The sequence below is a fragment of the Sylvia atricapilla genome, chromosome 3 (genome assembly GCF_009819655.1).
Source record: "Sylvia atricapilla isolate bSylAtr1 chromosome 3, bSylAtr1.pri, whole genome shotgun sequence".
In the NCBI taxonomy this organism is placed as follows: Eukaryota; Metazoa; Chordata; class Aves; order Passeriformes; family Sylviidae; genus Sylvia; species Sylvia atricapilla.
In genome coordinates, this window is record NC_089142.1 from 97,209,253 (window position 1) to 97,227,845 (window position 18,593).

An 18,593-nucleotide genomic window follows, 5' to 3' on the forward strand; every position below is an offset into this window, starting at 1 on the left:
TTCCAGAGGTGTGAGTATTGAAATTAAGAAAACTAGGCTTTTTCTTTTTTTTTTTTTTACAAAACTTTTCAAGGCTGGTATCTTATTACAGTCAGGTTTTTGCTTCATCTACATATTGACTGTTTATCCCCTCAGCAAAAAAATCAGTGTCGTGTCTACTCTTTTCACTTCAGATATATTTTGTCTCCACACAGCCTGTGTGTTAAGCATTTAATTCAATAATGTGCCTTTCCCAGGGAACTGTTTCTTTTTCACCTTTCAAATTCAAATCCAGCCTTTCTAGCTGTGACTGGGGCTGGCTTCTAATTCGATAGTGTTTCAGTGATGAGTTTGCTAAATTTATTTGTAGCTGTCTGTTCAGTGCCTTACAGAGACCTCCTCATGGCTTATCTGGGAAGCTGAGAGGGGCTTGGGGAAGATGTAAATATTTTTATTTTTTAAAAAAACATGAAGGAATATGTGTAATACTTGAACATTTTTTGGTAGGATCATAAATACCAGCCAAGCAACCTTCAGTCTGAGCAGCTGGAGATATTAATCGTCTCCCTCTGCAGAGGAGGGCAACTTTGGCAATAGCAGGTTGGCAGTAATCTTCACAGGTTTATTACAGTTAAACCCCTCTACACACTTACAGCAGACCATTTATCCATTTTCCTTCTTCACAAATCCACAGCATCTGCAGCTCCTACTGACTTAGCTACAGGTCCTCTGGTGTGGATTTAAGAGCTCAATTCAAGCTACTAGTTAGCTGAAAAGGCCGGCCAAAGCAAGCAACTGACAGGGGTGAAAATAAAGCTGAGGGCTGTTTGTTGGTCACTCCCGCAGGTTATGCTACAACTAGAGAAGGACTGTGAATCCTGTTTGGTTTAGGAAGAAATGAATGATTTAATCTCCAAACGCTATCCGAATGCAGTCCTGCGCTGATGCAGCCGTGTGGCAAATGCACCAGAACGCCTGTATTGTTATTTTTCAGACAGGAAAGTTGCTGACAGCGGCGGGCGCTTACCGGGGCATCCGGACAATCCCGGAGCTGCTGCGGGCGCCCCGCCGCCTCTGCGAGACGGCACATCCCGGGATGGACTGCAGGGAACAAGGCTCCGCATTCGTCTCCAACGTGCACGCGAGCATTTCCCAACAACCTGACTAATTCCCAATGTCTTTCTGAGACGATGCTTTTTTGAAACCACACAGGCAGCCACAAACAGAGCTTTCCCGGACACGGAGCGCCACGAATGTGGAGCTGGGCGCTTCGCCTGGCATTTCCCTGGAGCCCGCCGGGCGCGGGGCTCCCGCCGGTCTCCTCACGCACATTAACGAGCGCTGTGGGAGCGGCGACACCGCGGCCCCCCGAGCCCTCCTTTCCCACCGCGGGACCACCCTCCCCCGCCCCGCCAGCCGGGACCGCGGCGAGACGCCGCCACCTCCGACCGCCACCGCGACCCGGCCAGTCCGCATTCGCTGCAGAAGGCCAGCCCGGGGGGAGGCAGCCCAGCGCCGGCAGACGGCCGCCGCCGCCCCGCTCGCAGCACACGCTCCTCACGCCCCGGCCCGCGCCCCCCCCGCCCGCCGCCGCACGGACCTCACGGGCCTCACGTCCCCCTGCAGCCGCCGCGCGCGCCGCGCCGGCCCCGCCCCGCACTGCCCGCGGCCCCGCCCGAGCCCGCCGCCCATTGGCGGAGGCGCGGGGCGCGCGGGCTCGGCCAATGGGAGCGCGGCGGGGGCGGGGCGCGCGGCCGGGCCGCGGCCGGGGGCGGCGGCGGTAAACAGGCGTGCGGGCCCGGGCCGCGGCCGCTGAGCAGAGCGGAGCCGAGCCGAGCCGAGCCGGTGGCCCCTGGGCTGTGCCGTGCTGTGCCGGGCCAGGGTATGGGAAGCGACCGCGGCGGCGGGGAGGACGGGCCGGGCCGGCCTGGTCTGGCTTGGGCCGGGTTGAGCCGGGCCGGGCCGGGCCGGCGGCGGGGGCAGTGGAGCACCCCGTAGTGGTGATGCCCCCGGCTGTGGTAGTGCCCCGGCTGTGGGAGTTGGTCCGTTGCGATGCGGGGCAGCGGCGCGGGAAGGGACGCGGGCGATGGCGGTGCTGCTGCGGGGAGCACGGCCGTGTCCGGCGCGGCGCCTCGGGCCGGGGGTCGCTGGCCCGGGGCGCGTTCCCCGGCGGGGGGACGTGTGCGGGGTCCGGCGGTCGATGGCGGCAGCGGGGCTGCGCCGGGGCAGGAGGCGCCTGGGGCCGCGGCCTTCCCGTGCCCTTGGCCGCGTCCCGTCGCGGTGCGAGCGGGGCCGGCCGGGTTCCGCCTCCTGCCCCGGGAGCCCCGCGCTCGCAGGCCCGGAGCGGCGCCTCAGGTGAGCGGGGAGAAGGGAGCCCGCCGTTCCGCCTGCCCCGAGGGCATGACGAGACTCTGGTGCCGTGCTGCTTTCCGGGCTGCTCCGGCTTGGAGCCTCGCTCCTCTCTGTCGCCGAGACCCATCCGCCCGGGTGGAGATGGGTGTGCAATAAAGCTGTTGGCTGTTTCTAAAGCTTTGCTTGTAGCTGAAATAGGGGTAAAAAACCCCTACACCCTGTGAGCCCCCTGACTCTGATAAAGTGCCTGAGGAAATGATCTTTTTATAGACAGTCTTGTAAAGTCTTTGTAACAATGTGAACAAGAGCTGATGGGGGGATACTTAGTTTTAAACAGACCTCGAACAAGCTACCTATAAATAACTACAAATATGAAAGTTTGGTTTGTATAATGTTTTTTCGTGGTTACTGACCACTTTGATTTTTGCAGGACTGTATCAGAAGAAATAACAGTATTTCTGATAGCCCAACAAGGTCTAGCAGGAATGTAGGTCAGGAGATTCTCTAAATTCACCTCCATGCAATGAAAATCCGAACTTTGTGGTCAGTTTTATGAAAGAAAAGCAAATAACTGAAAGAATAATTTTCCTAATAAGAATTAACCTAACAATTTCTGGAGGTTTTTTTTTTTCTGAGTTGCTTGTCTTTAAGTTAGATTGTTTTACTAGACTAGAGAATATGCAAAATAAGTCTTAGCACTGAGTGCAGAAGAATAGTGGCCAAAGTCAATAGTAGCTCAATAAAAGAGTTTAGAAGGTCTTACGAAGTTTTTCTTTATACAGACTGAATGCAGATTGGTGTCTAGGGGTATATCGGTGGTTTTGTATTTCTCTGTCTTGGGATAAGAACATTCATGTGTTGTCAGAGGGAGTTCAGCTGCAGTTCACAGGACCTGCAGCTGGCAAAGGGCAAGCAAGAACCTTCCTGCTCTTAGACCAGGTGAGGGATTTTTTTGTATTCTCTAGAGTTTTTTTCATTGCTGTTAATTAGCAGTGACCTTGGTAACCTTGAATAAGATATGCTTAGAATAAACAGTTTTATATTGTCCAGTCTTACTCGAGCTGGGGAAAAAAAATGTGTGACCTGCTGTGCTTTGACAATGTCTCCCTTTTAATAGTGAGGTAGTGAGATCAGTAGAGGAAAAGGTCAGATGTGGAGATTGCCTCACAGCTTTACTGTCCGAGTGCCGATCGCCTTGTTTCACTCCTGCCGATTCCGTGCTGTGCAGTGCGGCTCCGGTTAATTCATTTGTGATATTAACACAAGTTAATCATCGCTCAGTGCAGCCATGCAGCAAGAACAGAACTTGTTTGGGCTTCTCGTCTTCCAGTAGTCCTTTTAAAGGCAAGTGGTGTCTGTTGTTTCACACTCTGTTTTTTGTCAGGTTGTATTATTTTTCTGGAAACTGAGAGGGAACAAGGGACAGGAGCTGAATTCCTGCTTCTTAATTTTTATGTTAAAAGTAGTTGATTGCTTATGGAGTTGGGATTTTTTAGGTACAGATTGGTGGTTTTTTTTTCTGTCTGCATGTGTTTTTTCTTCGTTGTTTGAACCAGGGTGCAAGGGATGACGTTTGTCTCATGGTCTGTCATCTTGTGTCAGTATGCGTGGTATAAATTGTTTGATCCAGGTGGCTTGCCAAATATATCTCAGGACGTAGCTTGGTGCATGAATAAGCATTTCTCTTTTTCCTTAAATCTGTCCTGCTGGGTGAACAGTCCAGCCTAGGATGGAGGTGATGAGTCTGAGGCTGTATTTAGGAATCACGTCTCCAGTGGGATGTAGGTCTTCCTGTCTTGTCCTCTCCCTCTAAAACTGCTGAACAAAGAAGCCTGGAAGAGAGCCTTTTTACCTTAAGGAGCTGTATATTCTGGAACAGAACAGCTTTAAGAGAAGAGTAGCTTCTCTTTCAGCTTGTTTTATTAAAGTGCTGCCTTGTGCTACGAGTGTCTGCTTTCCGTCAGGACCTGAAGAGGAAAATCAGTTATTTGCATGAGGAGCTAAAATGCAAGCTGGCAGTGAAACACAGTAGTTTGAGGGTGTGAGTTCAATCACTGTCTGCTTTCTCACCCAGCACTGAAAGCTCATTCTATAGACACATTCCTATCTTCACATTTAATTTTTTATCTTTAGCTTCTCAGTTTTTTAGATGCCACTTGTTTTCTTCTCACTTCCCCTTCCCTCATATAGTAGATGGCAAAATTAAATCACCCTGAGCTGGTGACAAAGACCCAGAAAATACAGGATGCATGAGTTTTGCCCTTTCTTTGCACAATTGGGTTTCTGCACTTTATTTTAATGGCATTTTAATGGCTTTCATGTTTTGTCAGCCAGTAGAGGTGTAGAGCTAAGTAAAACATGTTCGATTCTGAGCTATCCAGTCTCTGAAATGTTCTGTGTGCTTCTCACAGCATAGAAAACGACATTACTTGCTCTGAAAAACTTAGCTATTAGTCTGTGGAGCTGGCTTTTAGAAACTGCAAGTTTGTATGTCTACTTAAACAAGCCTGCATGCGTATCCACAGTTTAAAAACAGGTGTTTTTATCTGGAAGCTGCACAAGACACTTGTCTTTTCTTAAATGTGTAGATTCTTTATGTGTAGACACCAGGAAAGATGATCTGCTTATGGTCTGTATGGCCCTGGAGCTGTTTCATGTGCAGGTGATAACTTCTACTTACAAAGTTCTCCGACTGTGTTTGTTTTGGCTCTGTAGTTTGTCCTGGTTTTCGATGTAGATTAGATCTTTGTGTGTGGATTATTAGATCTTTCGTTGTGGATTAGATCCTTCATTGCTATTTGTCCCTTCTTTTTAACCAGTTGCATGCCTTGGTTTTTTTCTGGGTCTGCTGAACAAGTGAACTATAAAAAGGCTTGGGGCATTGTTCTGAAATGTCACAGCTCTCCTGCTGTCTGGATTGTGCCATTTGGAAGGATTAAATCCTCATCGTAATTTGATACGGTCAAAGTGCTCATCAACAGAGTAGCTGGGATTAGGGAAGAGATGGAAGGGAGAATGTCTGGGCAGTAAACTGCAAGTGGATTGTTTCTTTTAAAGAACCCTTCTGAAATCAGTAAGCCTACAGTTTTACAGTTTTGCATAGTAAAGCTTTGTGGAGCATGACCTTTCAGAATTCTCTCTAGGAGTTCTGGGATTTTTCAAAGGCAACTGTATAAGCTGCAAAAAGCTTTGGTTTTTCTAGTTGGGAAAGGCAATGTGTTTCTAGTTTGGAAAGGCATTGTATTTATATTGTACAGTATGTGATTTCATAAAGTCTATACATAAAGAGTATAAACAATTGTAGATTACAGATTCTGTATCAGGGTGAGAGCTTGAAGGTTAGGCTTAGCTGTAAGAGAAATAGAGAAGTCATAACTCTCCTTTACCCTGGTGTGAAAAGTACCTGTGTGTGGGGAGCAGGAGCTGACAGAAATAACTTGTCTGTGGCAGAGCTTCCATGCAGGAGCTGTAGGTTCTGATAGACCATGTTCCTCTGCAGCACAGAGATCAGTTTGTATCTTCTTGAGGTAGTCTTTTTTTGCCTATGGCCCTCTTCTCGCAGGGAGGATTTGGCATAGCCAGAGGAGTGAAAGCTCCCACAGCCAGGGCACTGGTATGTCAGGGGGCTGTGAATAGATCAGGATGTGTTGTAAGTTGCTAAATTGGTGCCTAACCCCAGCTTCCAGGGCAAGACTGGAAGCCCTGAGATCCATACAGACACAAATACCTGCAGGATCAATGGTGGGATCAGTGGCTGTGGTGTTTGCCTGCTGCTCACAGTGGTGTCAGGGGGATTGCTCTCAGCACAGGGGCTGTGTCTGTCACCCAGAGGGACCTGTGGGGGTACCACTGACAGACTGGGTAACAGCAGCTCAGCGTGTGTGTGGTCTGCCTGGGCCTGTCCTGGTGCGCACAGAGGGTGATAAGCAAAATACCTTCTTACACCTGAGGGAGAACAGGTGCACAGCACAGTTACACGTTGTGTCTAGTTCTTGGAAAGGTTCTGACTAGAAGCCACTCCTGGTGTGGCAGTCACTCCTGGTGACTGTTGGCAATATATTGTTTAGCTGTTCAGCAAACCAGCTCTAAATCCTTGTTTAGCTTTGTTCTATAGGGGTGGATGTTTAGAGGACTCTGAGGGATAGGCTGTGTGCTGTAAGGATCAGTGTACTATGGAGAGCATTGGGATTCTGTTCCTGACCCATGCTTGACAAGCAATGTAAGTTTGGGCAGATACCTGTTCTCTTCCCTCTAAAGTAGACAACTGTGATATCAGTCCCCTTTCCTGAGCTTTTTGAGAGTTATAAGTGAAGAGAGGGGTGTGTGTTTAAATGCAAGAGGAAGATCTGCTCTTGTTCTTAAGACTTTTGCTTTAAGTAGTGTTGTATTTGAGTCTAAAGGAATCTGCAGTTGTTTGTGAGGCATAGCACTTTATTGGTTTCCATTTCCTAAATTGGACTCGATGTGCTTTTGGAAAGTCAAAACTTCCAATAAAAACAATTGTAGCATAACAGTGCATGCAAAAAAATTAGCTGCAAGTTGATGACCTCTTTTATTTATACTTTATATTCTAATTCAGAGTGCAAGACCAGTGGGGGAGATCTGTTGATTCCTGTGCAGAACTGTGCATCAGAAGGAGCTGAGCTTTGGTGGTCTCTTCTGCTCTAACTACTGAAGTGACTGAGAGAATAGAGCTGCTCTGCAGACTTGGGAAGGTGTTTGTAGTCTTCAGATTTTGTTTGAAGCTCAGTGTTTGGGTTTGATCAGTGAAGAGCTTTAGTGTAACCTTTTTATGAATACTGCTAGGTAGAGTTATTCCATATGGATGTGGGAGATTTGTCTTCTCAAGTAATGCTGGATGTTACCATTGATGGGGTGACTTGGCACTAATGAACTGTGCTTTCATGTAAACTTGCCATAAACCTAAATAAAGGTTCATCTTGTAGTGGTTCTGTTTCTTAAGTACATGCTTCAAGTATTGTATCTGCCAGAACCTCATATTAATCTGTGTGCTTGGAGGTCATGCTCCATTTTGATTTTAATATACTATTGTCATTGTTGCTGAGTGAATGATCTACATGCATGGAAGTAACCTTAATCCAGAGTTTATCAGAATCATTCATGTGCTTAAAGTTACACTTAAGGCTTTTGAGCTCTCCAGAGGGTGCAGTGCAATGCACTTATGAGTACAGCCCACTGCATAAGCAGGAGAGAAAACCCTTTTTTTCTTGTCCTCTAATTGTTTCTCCCTTTCCTCTTGGTAACAGAGGTAATACAAGATTGTGTTTTGGGTATAAATGCAACTCCAGATTGAATCCATCCCCAAGACCTAAAACTTTTTGCAAATGAGATAAATGGAATTTTTTTTTTTGGGCCCCCAACTGCAAAGACTTAATACTCAGGAGCAGACAGAGATCATGTTCTTGGGGGAAAGTGAAGGAGCAGTGACCTTAAAATGACAAGAGCTGAGCTGGATCTTCCTCAGTGTAATAGTGTGTACCCAGGACAGGATTTATTAGTGTACTGTGTTAAGGCATATCAGAAGTGACCTGTAATGAGGCCTGCACTCTCTTAATTGTGGTAAATCTTAATCATGGCTGAATTATTTCTATGCCTATATAGATAATTTCCATCTGTGGGTAGAAGCATACTGTGTTAATTTCAGGCATGTGGGCTGTGACTGTGCTCTTGCATGTCCCCAGACATTGTCCAGAAAGAAGTAAACTGGACGGGTGGTCCAGAGCATTCACCTAGCACAGCTGTATCTGTGCCTAAAATACAGCAGGCTGTGCTTACTTCTAAAGTGTCCAAGCATTCTTTTCACTCTTATGTGTGTCAAGTCATGTATGGGGAAAACTGGGTTTTGAACTAGCTGTCATTTGCCAAAAATGAGCGCTAAGCCTTCTGAATTTTGGTGGAAAGAGGCATTTGTCTGCCAAGCAACCCATTTTTATCAGTGTGTGTACTGGTATTGTAGTGATTAGGGAGCAAACCAGTTCCGCCTGCCCTTCAAAGGTGTTTGTTTTAAACGGCATTGGCAAACTGCTTTGTGCAAGGGTGGTTGTAAAGCAGCTTTCAGAGACTTGATGAATTCAGCTTGAGGGGGCTTGAGTGCAAGCCACGGGGCAGGACCAAATATAGGGCTCCTTACTCCTCTTACAGGTCACATCTTTAAAGGCATTTCTTTTGAAGCTGCAATGTACAGGAGTTATGGGGAAGGGAAGAATGAAGGATAAGCAAAGTAGTTTTTAGTTTGATTTAAAGGATGATGGTGGCAACTTATTCCTTTTAAAAAGCTGGTTTTGTGCCCTGCATGGTTAAAATTTGGGTCAGCTGCAACCCAAGGAGTCCAGCTAATGAAAATACATCTAGGCAGGGACCTGGCAGTCTGGTATCAAAGGGACTGGTGGGGAGGTGTGTGATGGAACTGAAAAAGGCCATGAATGAAAGGATCACATGAAAGGGTTGGTATGGCAACAAACATAAAAAAGAAATGGGAAAAAAATCTATCAAAGAACAGTTACAGCGCAGCTTAATGAATAATAGTTATATTGAACTTAGTCTGCTGTTGGTTCATGGCCAGCAATGTCCTGAGTATCTGGCCTTCTGCATCTTGTTTGTGGTGTTTATTATTTTATTCCAGCACACTCTTGCCACACTTGCTCTGATGGTGTGGGTGGTTATAACACTGAAGCCAGAGTTTTAGTCCTTGTTTAGATACAACTAAGATAACAGTGATTGTAATAAAGGATAATGGAGAGAGGGAGGATGTAGAGGCTGTTTTCTCTTCCTGACATGTGATACCTAATTATCTGCCTTACTACCTGTCCAAGCTAATATTCTTTTATTATTTATTTTCATTTATTTAGCATAAAAATTGAAGATAAAGAAGGCAGCTAAAACTGCAGACCTGAGAGGGAGAATATGGGCTGCTGTAAAACTGCTCTGGTTTTGTTTGGGAGATTTTTCAATGTTTTTACTTTGGTCAGTTATTTTGCATTATGTTGTTTTGTTTTTTAAATTATTCAGCAGTGTTTGAGTGTTTAGCAAAGTGTTGATAGTAGAAGTAGCTCCCATAAATTAAAAGAGGCTGTGTTATCATGCACAAAAAACTTTCAGATATGTTTCTGCTATTTGTATGATTAGGAATCTTGGTTTAAAACTTGGTCCATCCTATCTGTGTGTCTGTGTGTGTGTGTGTATGCATGTGCATATGTGAGTAAGGTTTTTCATTGTACAAGCATCTGGAAGGAAGCTCATGGAGTCTGAGGCAGATCTGTGTATCTGTAGGAGCACATGGAAAAGAAAGGGAATGAATGGAAGAATGTGTTTTTAAAGCAGGACAAATAGATGTTTTCATCTGTTGCTTGTAGTGAAGCTCTTGGTTTCTGTTATGGGCCTCTGATAAGCTGAGTGTCTCACTACACTTGCTTTTACACCTTCTGCCCAGTAATCTGGACTGTTGAAAAGGGGAGGAAACACTTGGCAGCCAGTCACTCTAGAGAGTGGTGGGTTGTGAGGCTGAGGATTGTTGCCCACAGGAGGATCCCGGGCATTGGTTTAGTTTTGCTGCTATAACTAGGCCCTGAATCAGGTGGCATCTAACCTGTAGAAGCCCCTCTGCCCACCGTGCAGACCTTGCCTGGTGTCCCAGGATGGCTTGGCTCGAGCTTCCACATGCTGGAAGGTGTGTGGGTTTTCCAGGGGTTCATTCAACTGTGTGTGAGAAGTTTACTAAGCCAAGACTGTCACCCCGCCTAATTTTGGAAAAGTGCTCATGGTCAACACTTGTCAGTCCTCTTCAGTCCAGGTTAGAGGCACTCTGACAGCTTGACATCACTGACTTACCCACGCTCTGTGCTAGCAGTGCTGACTTGGCTAGCACTAGGTAAAGAATCCTCAGGAAGCAAGTCAAGTGTGGTATGGACTTTGTACTAATTCCACTGGGAACCACTCCCTAATCTCTTTCTGATAGAGCTTGCTTGTACTGTATTTATTGATTTAGGAGGGTATGAATAGAACTTGTCTTTGGGGGAAAAATGCCTGCTGTCTGTGCTGGGAACTAACACAAGTGGAGTTGTTGGGTATAGCACCAGCCTTCTCAAAAGTATGTGAACCCTCTGTCTCAGTTTTTGTGTCTCTTGTCCTTGTTTGTGCTTACTGCTTTTTTCAGTAAAAAAAAAAAAAAAAGTAATTTTCCTAATGCTTGGAGTTTTTTTGTGTGTGCAATCTTTTACCTTCTTGATTACGTAGTATATATTTTATTTAGAATAGCCTGCCCTTTGGCAGCTCTGCATAGGAGCATGTTGCTGATGTTTCTGAGCTAGGAAACCCTTACCTGTTGCCAAGCTGGTTATAGCTGCTGTGCAGAGCAAGTGGGGCTGATAATAATGGAAGTTAGAGGGGTATTTTTACATATTTGCCCAGTGTAATGTCTTGTAGCTGAATCTGTGCAGGGCAGTAGGTCCTCTTTGCTTGTTGATATATTTAGCAGTGGAGGGTTGAATGAGTGTTGTGCAATATATGTTATCTACTTGTGGCAGCATTAGCTTCCTGAAATTTCTTTGGAGATTTAATCCTTTATAAAACCACACATTTAGCATATCGTAACTGTCACTTTATGACAAGGTTGTTGGCTGGTTTTGGGTGAAAGAAGTGTATAGTTTTACTGCTGTTGATTAGTAAGTATATATGTTAAAAACTATTTTTTGTGTGTCTGTGTTGTCCAAATCCGTATTGGCTTACCTTTTGTTGCCCTTCTTGGGATGGAGGAAATGAACTTTTTTTGCACTCAAGCTTTCCTTGCTGCTAACACTTGTGATCACAAAAGCACTCATTTCTTAATAGTGGCAAACTTTGAATGGTCTTGTTTCAGCTGGGACAGTACTGGGTCCTTGGCTGCTTTCTTTGCCTGGCTCTGAATTACAGGGACAGCCTGCACAGAAATGCTTTGAGTGAGATTCCTGTGGAAATTTCCAATGTGAAGATGTAGGGGTAGAAAAACACTTCCTGTTGACAGAGTAGATTTCCTTACCTGACGGGCAACTTTTGAGTTTAAAAGTGCATTATGCAATGTTAAAACAAATCACAGTGGTTACAGTCAGAGAGATGCAGGAGTTACACTTCTTAGAGGTCTGGAGCATATGGATAGGTCTTGTAATGAGAACCACAGAATAATGACCTAGGAGGGCTTGATTTTTATTTTACAGCTAATCTGTTATGGCCAGATTCATTGTAGGCACTTGACTGTCCTTTTAACTTACAACGTGTGAGCGTAACACTTCCTGACTGCAGTGCTTGTTCCTGATTTTTATCACTGATAAAACAGCGGTGGAACAAATATCCAGGTAACTGGGCTTTATCCTGCATTGGCATAATAACGTCTCACTGAAGTTCAGCTGAAGTAATCCTGGTTTTCCTGTGTGATTGCAGCAAAATTGTGTACTTAGACAGAAATTTAGCTTTAGCAGTCAATTCTTCTCCTTCATGACAGGTACAGCAGACATGTTGAGACAGAGCTTGTGTTTTCTGAGATGGTAACTAGGTCCAATTGCTTGTGGTGTACAGCTGGGTGCAGTGCCTTGTGTGCTGTTGACTCTGACCACTCGAACCACATCAGTGTATTAACATTTATGGTTGAGTATATGTGCATGTTCACAGGGTATCTTCTCAAAATTAATTGATACCTGTGGTATCAATTAAGTATGTGACCTTAGACTAGTGCTCTGTACCTGTTGCAGTCAGAATATTTTTTTTTCCTCTCCAAATCATTGCAGAGACTGCTGCGTGGGCAAGGTTGGACCATAGTCAACATCTTGGTTCAATTACAACTGTCTCTGTTTTCTGTGTCAGTAAAGATGGGAACATGTGCAATTGAGCCAGTCCTGGAACTGTGACCCTGACTGTGCTTTAAAGGTGTAGCGGATGAGTGAAATAAGCAGGTGAAAATCTCCCCTGCAAAATGGTTTTGTACCCCAGTCACTGGATTTCTTTTACTTGAACCATAGTGATATGGGGCAGTCAAGTGTCCTCAGCCTGAGCTTGGTTCTAGGCTGAGCCAAAGGAGTTGATGGAAATTACTCCTGCCAGACACACTCTGTCCTGCGTCCTGCAGTGCCCAGTTTGTATTTGAGGACACTGAAATTGCACAGGCTGTTGGCAATCTGAGATGGAACCCCTTGAAAAGGAAGGAGGGCTGAGTCAAAAACTCACTGTAGTGCAGCACTTTGCAAATGCTCTGGTAGGTAGGTGTTGTGAGCATGCTTAAATTTCCAATTAAAAGCAGCAGAGTGAGCTATGAATTGGGGATGGAACAGACCATGGAGCAGGCTACCTTTAGAGGATGGACAAAGCTTAATCACAGGTGTGGGAGTAAAGATATTTGGCTATGTAAAATGAGCAGGCACAGCTCCAGGGCAGGAATGGAATGTGACAGTGCACTTCATCAGCACTATCAGGACCTGAGAACATGCTCCAAGGCCCTGTAATAATTAATGATCAAATGTTAATGTTTTTAATCCACTTCTAACATCTGGAGGGAATCAAGACATTCTTTGCAGTGTTTACTGATATTTGCCTGTCTTTGCTTGCCCTGGTCAATGGTAACTTGGATATTTGTATGGAGTCCTGGAAAGTTATCCTAACTCATGAGAACAGGGACAGTTCTCTTTTCCTGGTGAGATCAGGTAACTAGCTGTCACTGAGGCTGGCCTGGGTGCTCTCTGGGCTGCAGACAAGTTCCCGTGGTGGCTGCTTGCCAAAGCAGGAAGAGGTTTGCTCAGGATATACTGCCAGCGCTTAGGGGACATGAAACCTGTCGCAAACTGGCTCTTGACATCTTGTCTCCCTGCCCCCTCTCCCTTTTTATCTTTCAGCACAGAAAGACATCAGTCATGGCGAGTGATGCCATCATGGTCATGAGGGGCTTGACCAAGCTCAGTAAAGCCATCCTGGAGACCCAGGCAGGACAGCTTCGGCAGGTGCTCCTCGGGGGAGACGCAGTCACCATTGCAAAGACTCTCCAGGCCACTGCTGAGGAACAGCTCAGTTCTGCCTTGGGGAAGGTGCAGGTAAGCAAAGCTCTTTGTGTGCAGTCTGGTCTGATGTTTTGCTTTTTCTCCAGGTACTTTTTTGGTTTTGTTGTGTGGGTGTTTGGGAACTCACATCTTGACTGAGAGCCTTGTTCTGAAGTGAGGGATTGATAGTAATAATAGTTGTTGCAATGCTCTGGGAGTTCTTTGGAATCCGTGGTGTGTGGAAAGTGCTTGGACGGGAATGGGAGGGGAATGTTACTGTTTTCCTTATGGAGTATTTAAGACATGCTGAATAAGAAAAGTGCTCTGTTCATCTCATCTTGTCAAAGTTCAAGCTCATGCTGAGATTGGTCAGTGGCTTTATTATTTAGAGTCTCCTTTAAATTTTGGGCACTGATTTACCTCTCTTTTTAGAGAGCGTTGGGAGAAGGAGCTCTTTTAGAGTGCATTGGATTTATCTCACTGCTGCTTCCTTTCTTGGCAGAATTGGTGCATGTGATATTTTTCAGAGTGGCTCAGGATCAGGTGTTCGCACGTTCACCACTTACAGGCCAGGCTGGATTTTTGGAACTGACTTTCAAATGAGGAACATAAGGGAAGCCAAACAGCAGCTTCCCTTATTAGAGATGGGGATAGGTTTATAAGAGCTTCACATTTGCTGTGCAGATCTTTCACATCTTTTGAAAGCAAGGGACTTATCTGTGGTACTTCTCTCTCATCATCCTTTAGAAGGAGTGTGTAGCTAAGATGATAATTTTTGAAGCAGAAACTAATGAATGAGATTTTGATGGTTTTTATGCAATGAGCAATCCATAGCTTCAGTCCTAGAATCTGGGCCTGCGTTTTCTTGGTTCTGTTTAAGCTTGCAGTAGAACTGACTTGTTTGTTTATGGGGATAGTGCTTTGTCTTGTCATTGTCCTCCTCTTGCACCCAGGAGGAGAGAGAGATGATGTTTTGTTTCTGTGCATGTTTCTCTGCACAAGAGAAGCTCAATGAGCACAAGAGCAGAACGCTTGCCCTGCATTCTGTAAATGGGTTGCAAGAGAAGCTGCTGCCAAAGCAGGGCTCAGTAAGAAATCTAAACATACATCATTTTGTTTTGAAGAGAGGAAGATCTTTTACATTAAGTGACAGGATTTTAGCTGTCTGGCATGTTTCTAAAAATTTCAGTATGGAAGTAAGGAGGCTTTCTTGCTTGGTCAGTATTGTGGGCCACAGTCCTCACCTGCAAACATTTCTCCTCTCCTCCCCCGCTGTGATGTTGAGGTTCAGAATAGTATGAGACCTGCTGAATAACAGGAAAGACCATGTTCTGGTTTTTTTTTTTCTCTACGGAAGGGAAATTTAATTAGTGTTTAGGAAAGAGCCTGAAATATGCTGCCTGCTTGCCTGACCACAGCAGGATTTAAAATCCTGTTGATTGCCTGTAATAGTCATCAGTTATTTTATGGTATTGCCACTGCTCAGGTAACTAAAATATGTCTACGAGTAAGTGAACAGGTGATTATGCTCTGCTTTTGCAGAGCATCTGCAAAAAAATCTGTTGATTTTTATTTATGTATTTATTTTTGACTGAACAGTGCTAAGAAATATCTGGATTTTGTGGGGCAGCTTTTGCAAGGTTAGGACAGAAATAAGTGTCAGGAGAAGCTTGCCTGGAGTGTGCTGTGCCCAATGCTGTTATCCTTGCTCCAGGCACAGAATTTTATTTATTTTGGGATGACAACACATAGTTTAGTGGTTGAATAATGGAATGTGTTTTGCAGTTGGTAGTGTCATGGCTGTGAAAGGCTTAGCTTACTCTGCCTGTAAGTAGGTATTTGGTATTGCTTCAGGTGGCTTTGGGCTTGGAAGTGCTCATGCTGTGTGACCAAAAACAGGATGAGAGGAGGGAAAACAGTGTTATTCTTATGTGATATTGCAGCTCCCATCACCTGTTGTTTCTGAGCAGTGCACTGCTTCTAGTGAGCTCCACATTTAATGATCCTTTCTGGCAGAGTATGTAAAAAAAGGTGTCTCCAGTTAAGGATACTTGGGAAACTGTTAAAGAATTTGTCCCATCAGTGGAGTTAAAGGGTTGCCAGGGATTTCAGGCATCCTCAGTGTCTCTTCCCTTCATTCTTGTCTCTTACAAGTCTGCAGTGCCAGAGTCTCGAAGTCTCTATAATTCCTTACTGTGGAGACATGACACCTAGCTGCATGCTCATCTATGACGACCATAGGTGGGTAGGGAGCAAGGTTTAAGATCTTTTCTTAAAGTATTTCAATTACTGTTTGCAGGAACTGGGCAAACAGCAGGAGAACTTTACTGACTTTGGTGAGGATTTTGGGAAAGACTATGACTTCTCAGCCCGAGAGCCATCAGATACTCGAATGGACTTCTCCACTGCCCCTGGCAAGCCTCAGGAACACAGCGCTGAAGGCCCTGCTTACTCCTACACAACAAATGGACCTTTTAGAAATGTTGATGAGACTGGAAGTTCTGGCATGAGTCAGAAGCCTTTCCCTCCCAAAATGGATGCAAGGTTATTTGGAGGCATTAGGGACCCTGGAAATCCTTTTGCTACTGCCTTTGGACAAAACAGAGCTTTTCACCAAGACCATTCCTCTGTTGGTGGATTAACAGCTGAAGATATTGATAAAGCCAGACAGGCCAAAACAGGTTCAGGGCAGAAACCCTACAAACAGATGGTATGTTGTTTTAATTAAGGATTCTCTGTACTGTGGTGTCTGTACTAAATTGCCCTTGCTCTCCTTCTGTGTTTCTCTCATTTCTTCCTCTTCTGTTATTCCCATTTTGGGAGGCAAAAGAGGGAAGTGTCAGTGCTCATTAACCCTGTGATCTTTATTCCGTCAACAGCTTTTCAGTCTCTCTTTTCACACTTGCTCCCTCTCTCAGATAATCTGACATGAGAGGATGTTTAAAAAGTGTACATAGGCTTAGAATTGGACCTAAGCTCCTCACAGTGGAGACTGTGGCTTCCTGTGTGGCATCTTGCAGTTGTAGAGGTGGAGGCAATGCTGCCCTAAAGCACAAATAGATTGGAGAGTAGCACAGCTCACAATTGTTGCTTTAGTGCTTCATGCCCTTGTGTGAGAGTGCAGAACTCACAAGTGCAGATGCTTGTCACCTGCTCTGACCTTGTGCCTCCTTCCCCACATCCAGTATCAGATGCCACTGTGGGCTCACTCAGGATATTTGATGAAACTCTACACATAGTGGCTCCTGCTGTTGTGTGTGGAGGAACTGTCTACAATCCTGTGAATCTGATGAGCCTCCATGTGTTCTAATTCCATGCATGGAAGGGAGTTTGAGTTAGCATTGTGCAGCCTCTCCAAGTTCAAAATACAAGGGCTGCTGAGCTGAAAGTGAAAATGGGGTTTCCAAACACAGATCAGCTCTTCTGTCTTTCCCACCCTCTTGTCCTCTCCTCTGCTCAGTGTGTGTGGTTTAGCTTATGATGTGTCTGTTCTGCACCGTATTCCCTTGAGAATCTCCCATTAGGTACAAAGCTTGGGATCAGTGAAAGCTTTCTGCAGCATGGAGTTGTTTGGTGCTCTGGCTTTGCCGGTGTGTGACCAGGTGCCCAGTTAACGTGTGGATCTTTGTTTCTCCTCTCTGCCCTGCAGCTCAGTGAGCGGGCGCGGGAGAGGAAGGTGCCCGTCACCAGGATCGGCCGACTCGCCAACTTCGGAGGTCAGTTTGCACTGCTGTCTGCCACGGTGCTTGCACGGGCTGGGTAATGGCTGCCTGTACAGGGCTCCTGCTCTGCAGCACTGGGCTGCCCTCTGCCACTTCAGCTTGCTAATAGCAAAGTGCTTTCCCACAAACAGCTTAGCTAGCTCAGGGCTCCATTCGGGATCTTTCACTGCTCCTAAAGGGTTTGGGGCAGATGATTGGGGCGTGCATAGTAGAGCTGCAGGTCTTCATGGTGACACATACCATATGGGCTGTGCTGTTTTAGTGGGAGACTGAGGTGCAGGTTGCTCCCCAGCTTGTACAAACACCCCGGTCCTGCAGATGTGATTGCACTGTGAGGAAACTCTCCCAGTTCTTACAGTGTGCTGTGACTGTCAAACAGAGACAGCTGGAGCAGCTGGTGTTTTAAGTAATCTTTTCCCAACCCTATCCTTGCTACTTCTCTGAACAGTGTTTAAATATAAAACATATCCTCCTGGTGTTCCTCTTCGAGCACGGGGGCATGATCACAGTCAAGGTCTGATCGACTTAGCCATTGATTGTAGACCATTTTCTCCCAGGAAGGATGTAAATTCTGAGCTTGTAAGATCAAGCTAGCTGAAACCTAAATGAATTTTACATGCAGAATGGGACTTACTATATGAAAGAAGCAGCTAAATATCTTAAGTAATACTGACAGATGATGCTTATTTAATGTCTTGTATCCAAAGCCATCAAAGGACATAACATGTTCCTGAGGAAAAAGGGATCACAGTATTGCAGGTGGAAAGATGAACACAGCTAGTCCTACTTAAGTAATCACTGGATGAGGGGTCTGTGTTACTGTGGTTGGGTTTTTTATCTGTACTGTTTTGAGATAGTGACCTGTCTAGGTTGTGAACAGTCTCTTGTGGCTCTTGTGATTCTCTTCCACAAAATTTGATAGAGAAGCACACGTACTAAGTAGACATCCTTGTGTTACAGATCCCAGAAGAAAGAAGAATAACCTGTCAAATATAATTCAAATCAACTATTATATTAAAAATGTTCTCTGTGTGTCATTTTGTCAGACTGATAAGCACACTGGGAGGAGCTGGGGCAGGGGCTGATCCTGTGCAGTGCAGGAAAAAACAGCAAGTGAATGTTGTGATCAGTTTTTCATGCTTGTCAGATCTCTTTAACCCTGAGTCTGTTGCAGGCACTCTGGCTTCACAGCATGCTTAGTATTCCTTAAGGGGAAGCAGGGTTCATGATCTATGTTTTGGAGTCACTAGACATTACTTTGAAACTCACTTGGCTGTCTTTTTAAGCTCTAGTAGCACACTGATCTCCATTCTAATCTAACATTGAATGTTATGAGAAATATCACAGCACTTTTATCTGTCATCTTCTGAGTTCATCTGTTGTTGCTTGCTGACAGCTGGTGCATGTGAAGTGGCAGATGACCAAATTTTCTGTGGACTTTGGGTTCCAGTGCTGTTGCTTTATGCTCCAGCTTTTGGCACTCAAGGCTGTTGTGTGAGGGAAGGCTAACTCATGCTTCTAGGGG

At 45.4% G+C, this 18,593-nt stretch overlaps 1 protein-coding gene across 3 annotated transcripts in view; it reads left to right on the forward strand.

Moving 5' to 3' along the window:
• The first annotated feature begins 1,738 nt into the window (after positions 1–1,738).
• The window catches only part of COQ8A (coenzyme Q8A), a 42,022-nt gene continuing 25,167 nt past the window's right edge, over positions 1,739–18,593 (forward strand). For 2 of the 3 annotated variants that reach the window (XM_066316301.1, XM_066316303.1), the window contains exons 1-4: positions 1,739–1,861; positions 13,206–13,400; positions 15,646–16,056; positions 16,996–17,062. In XM_066316301.1, the coding sequence (XP_066172398.1) occupies positions 13,224–13,400; positions 15,646–16,056; positions 16,996–17,062 (655 nt within the window). In that variant the 5' untranslated portion in view covers positions 1,739–1,861; positions 13,206–13,223. The remainder of the gene's footprint in view (positions 1,862–13,205; positions 13,401–15,645; positions 16,057–16,995; positions 17,063–18,593) is intronic. The other variant, XM_066316302.1, reaches the window with a different exon arrangement.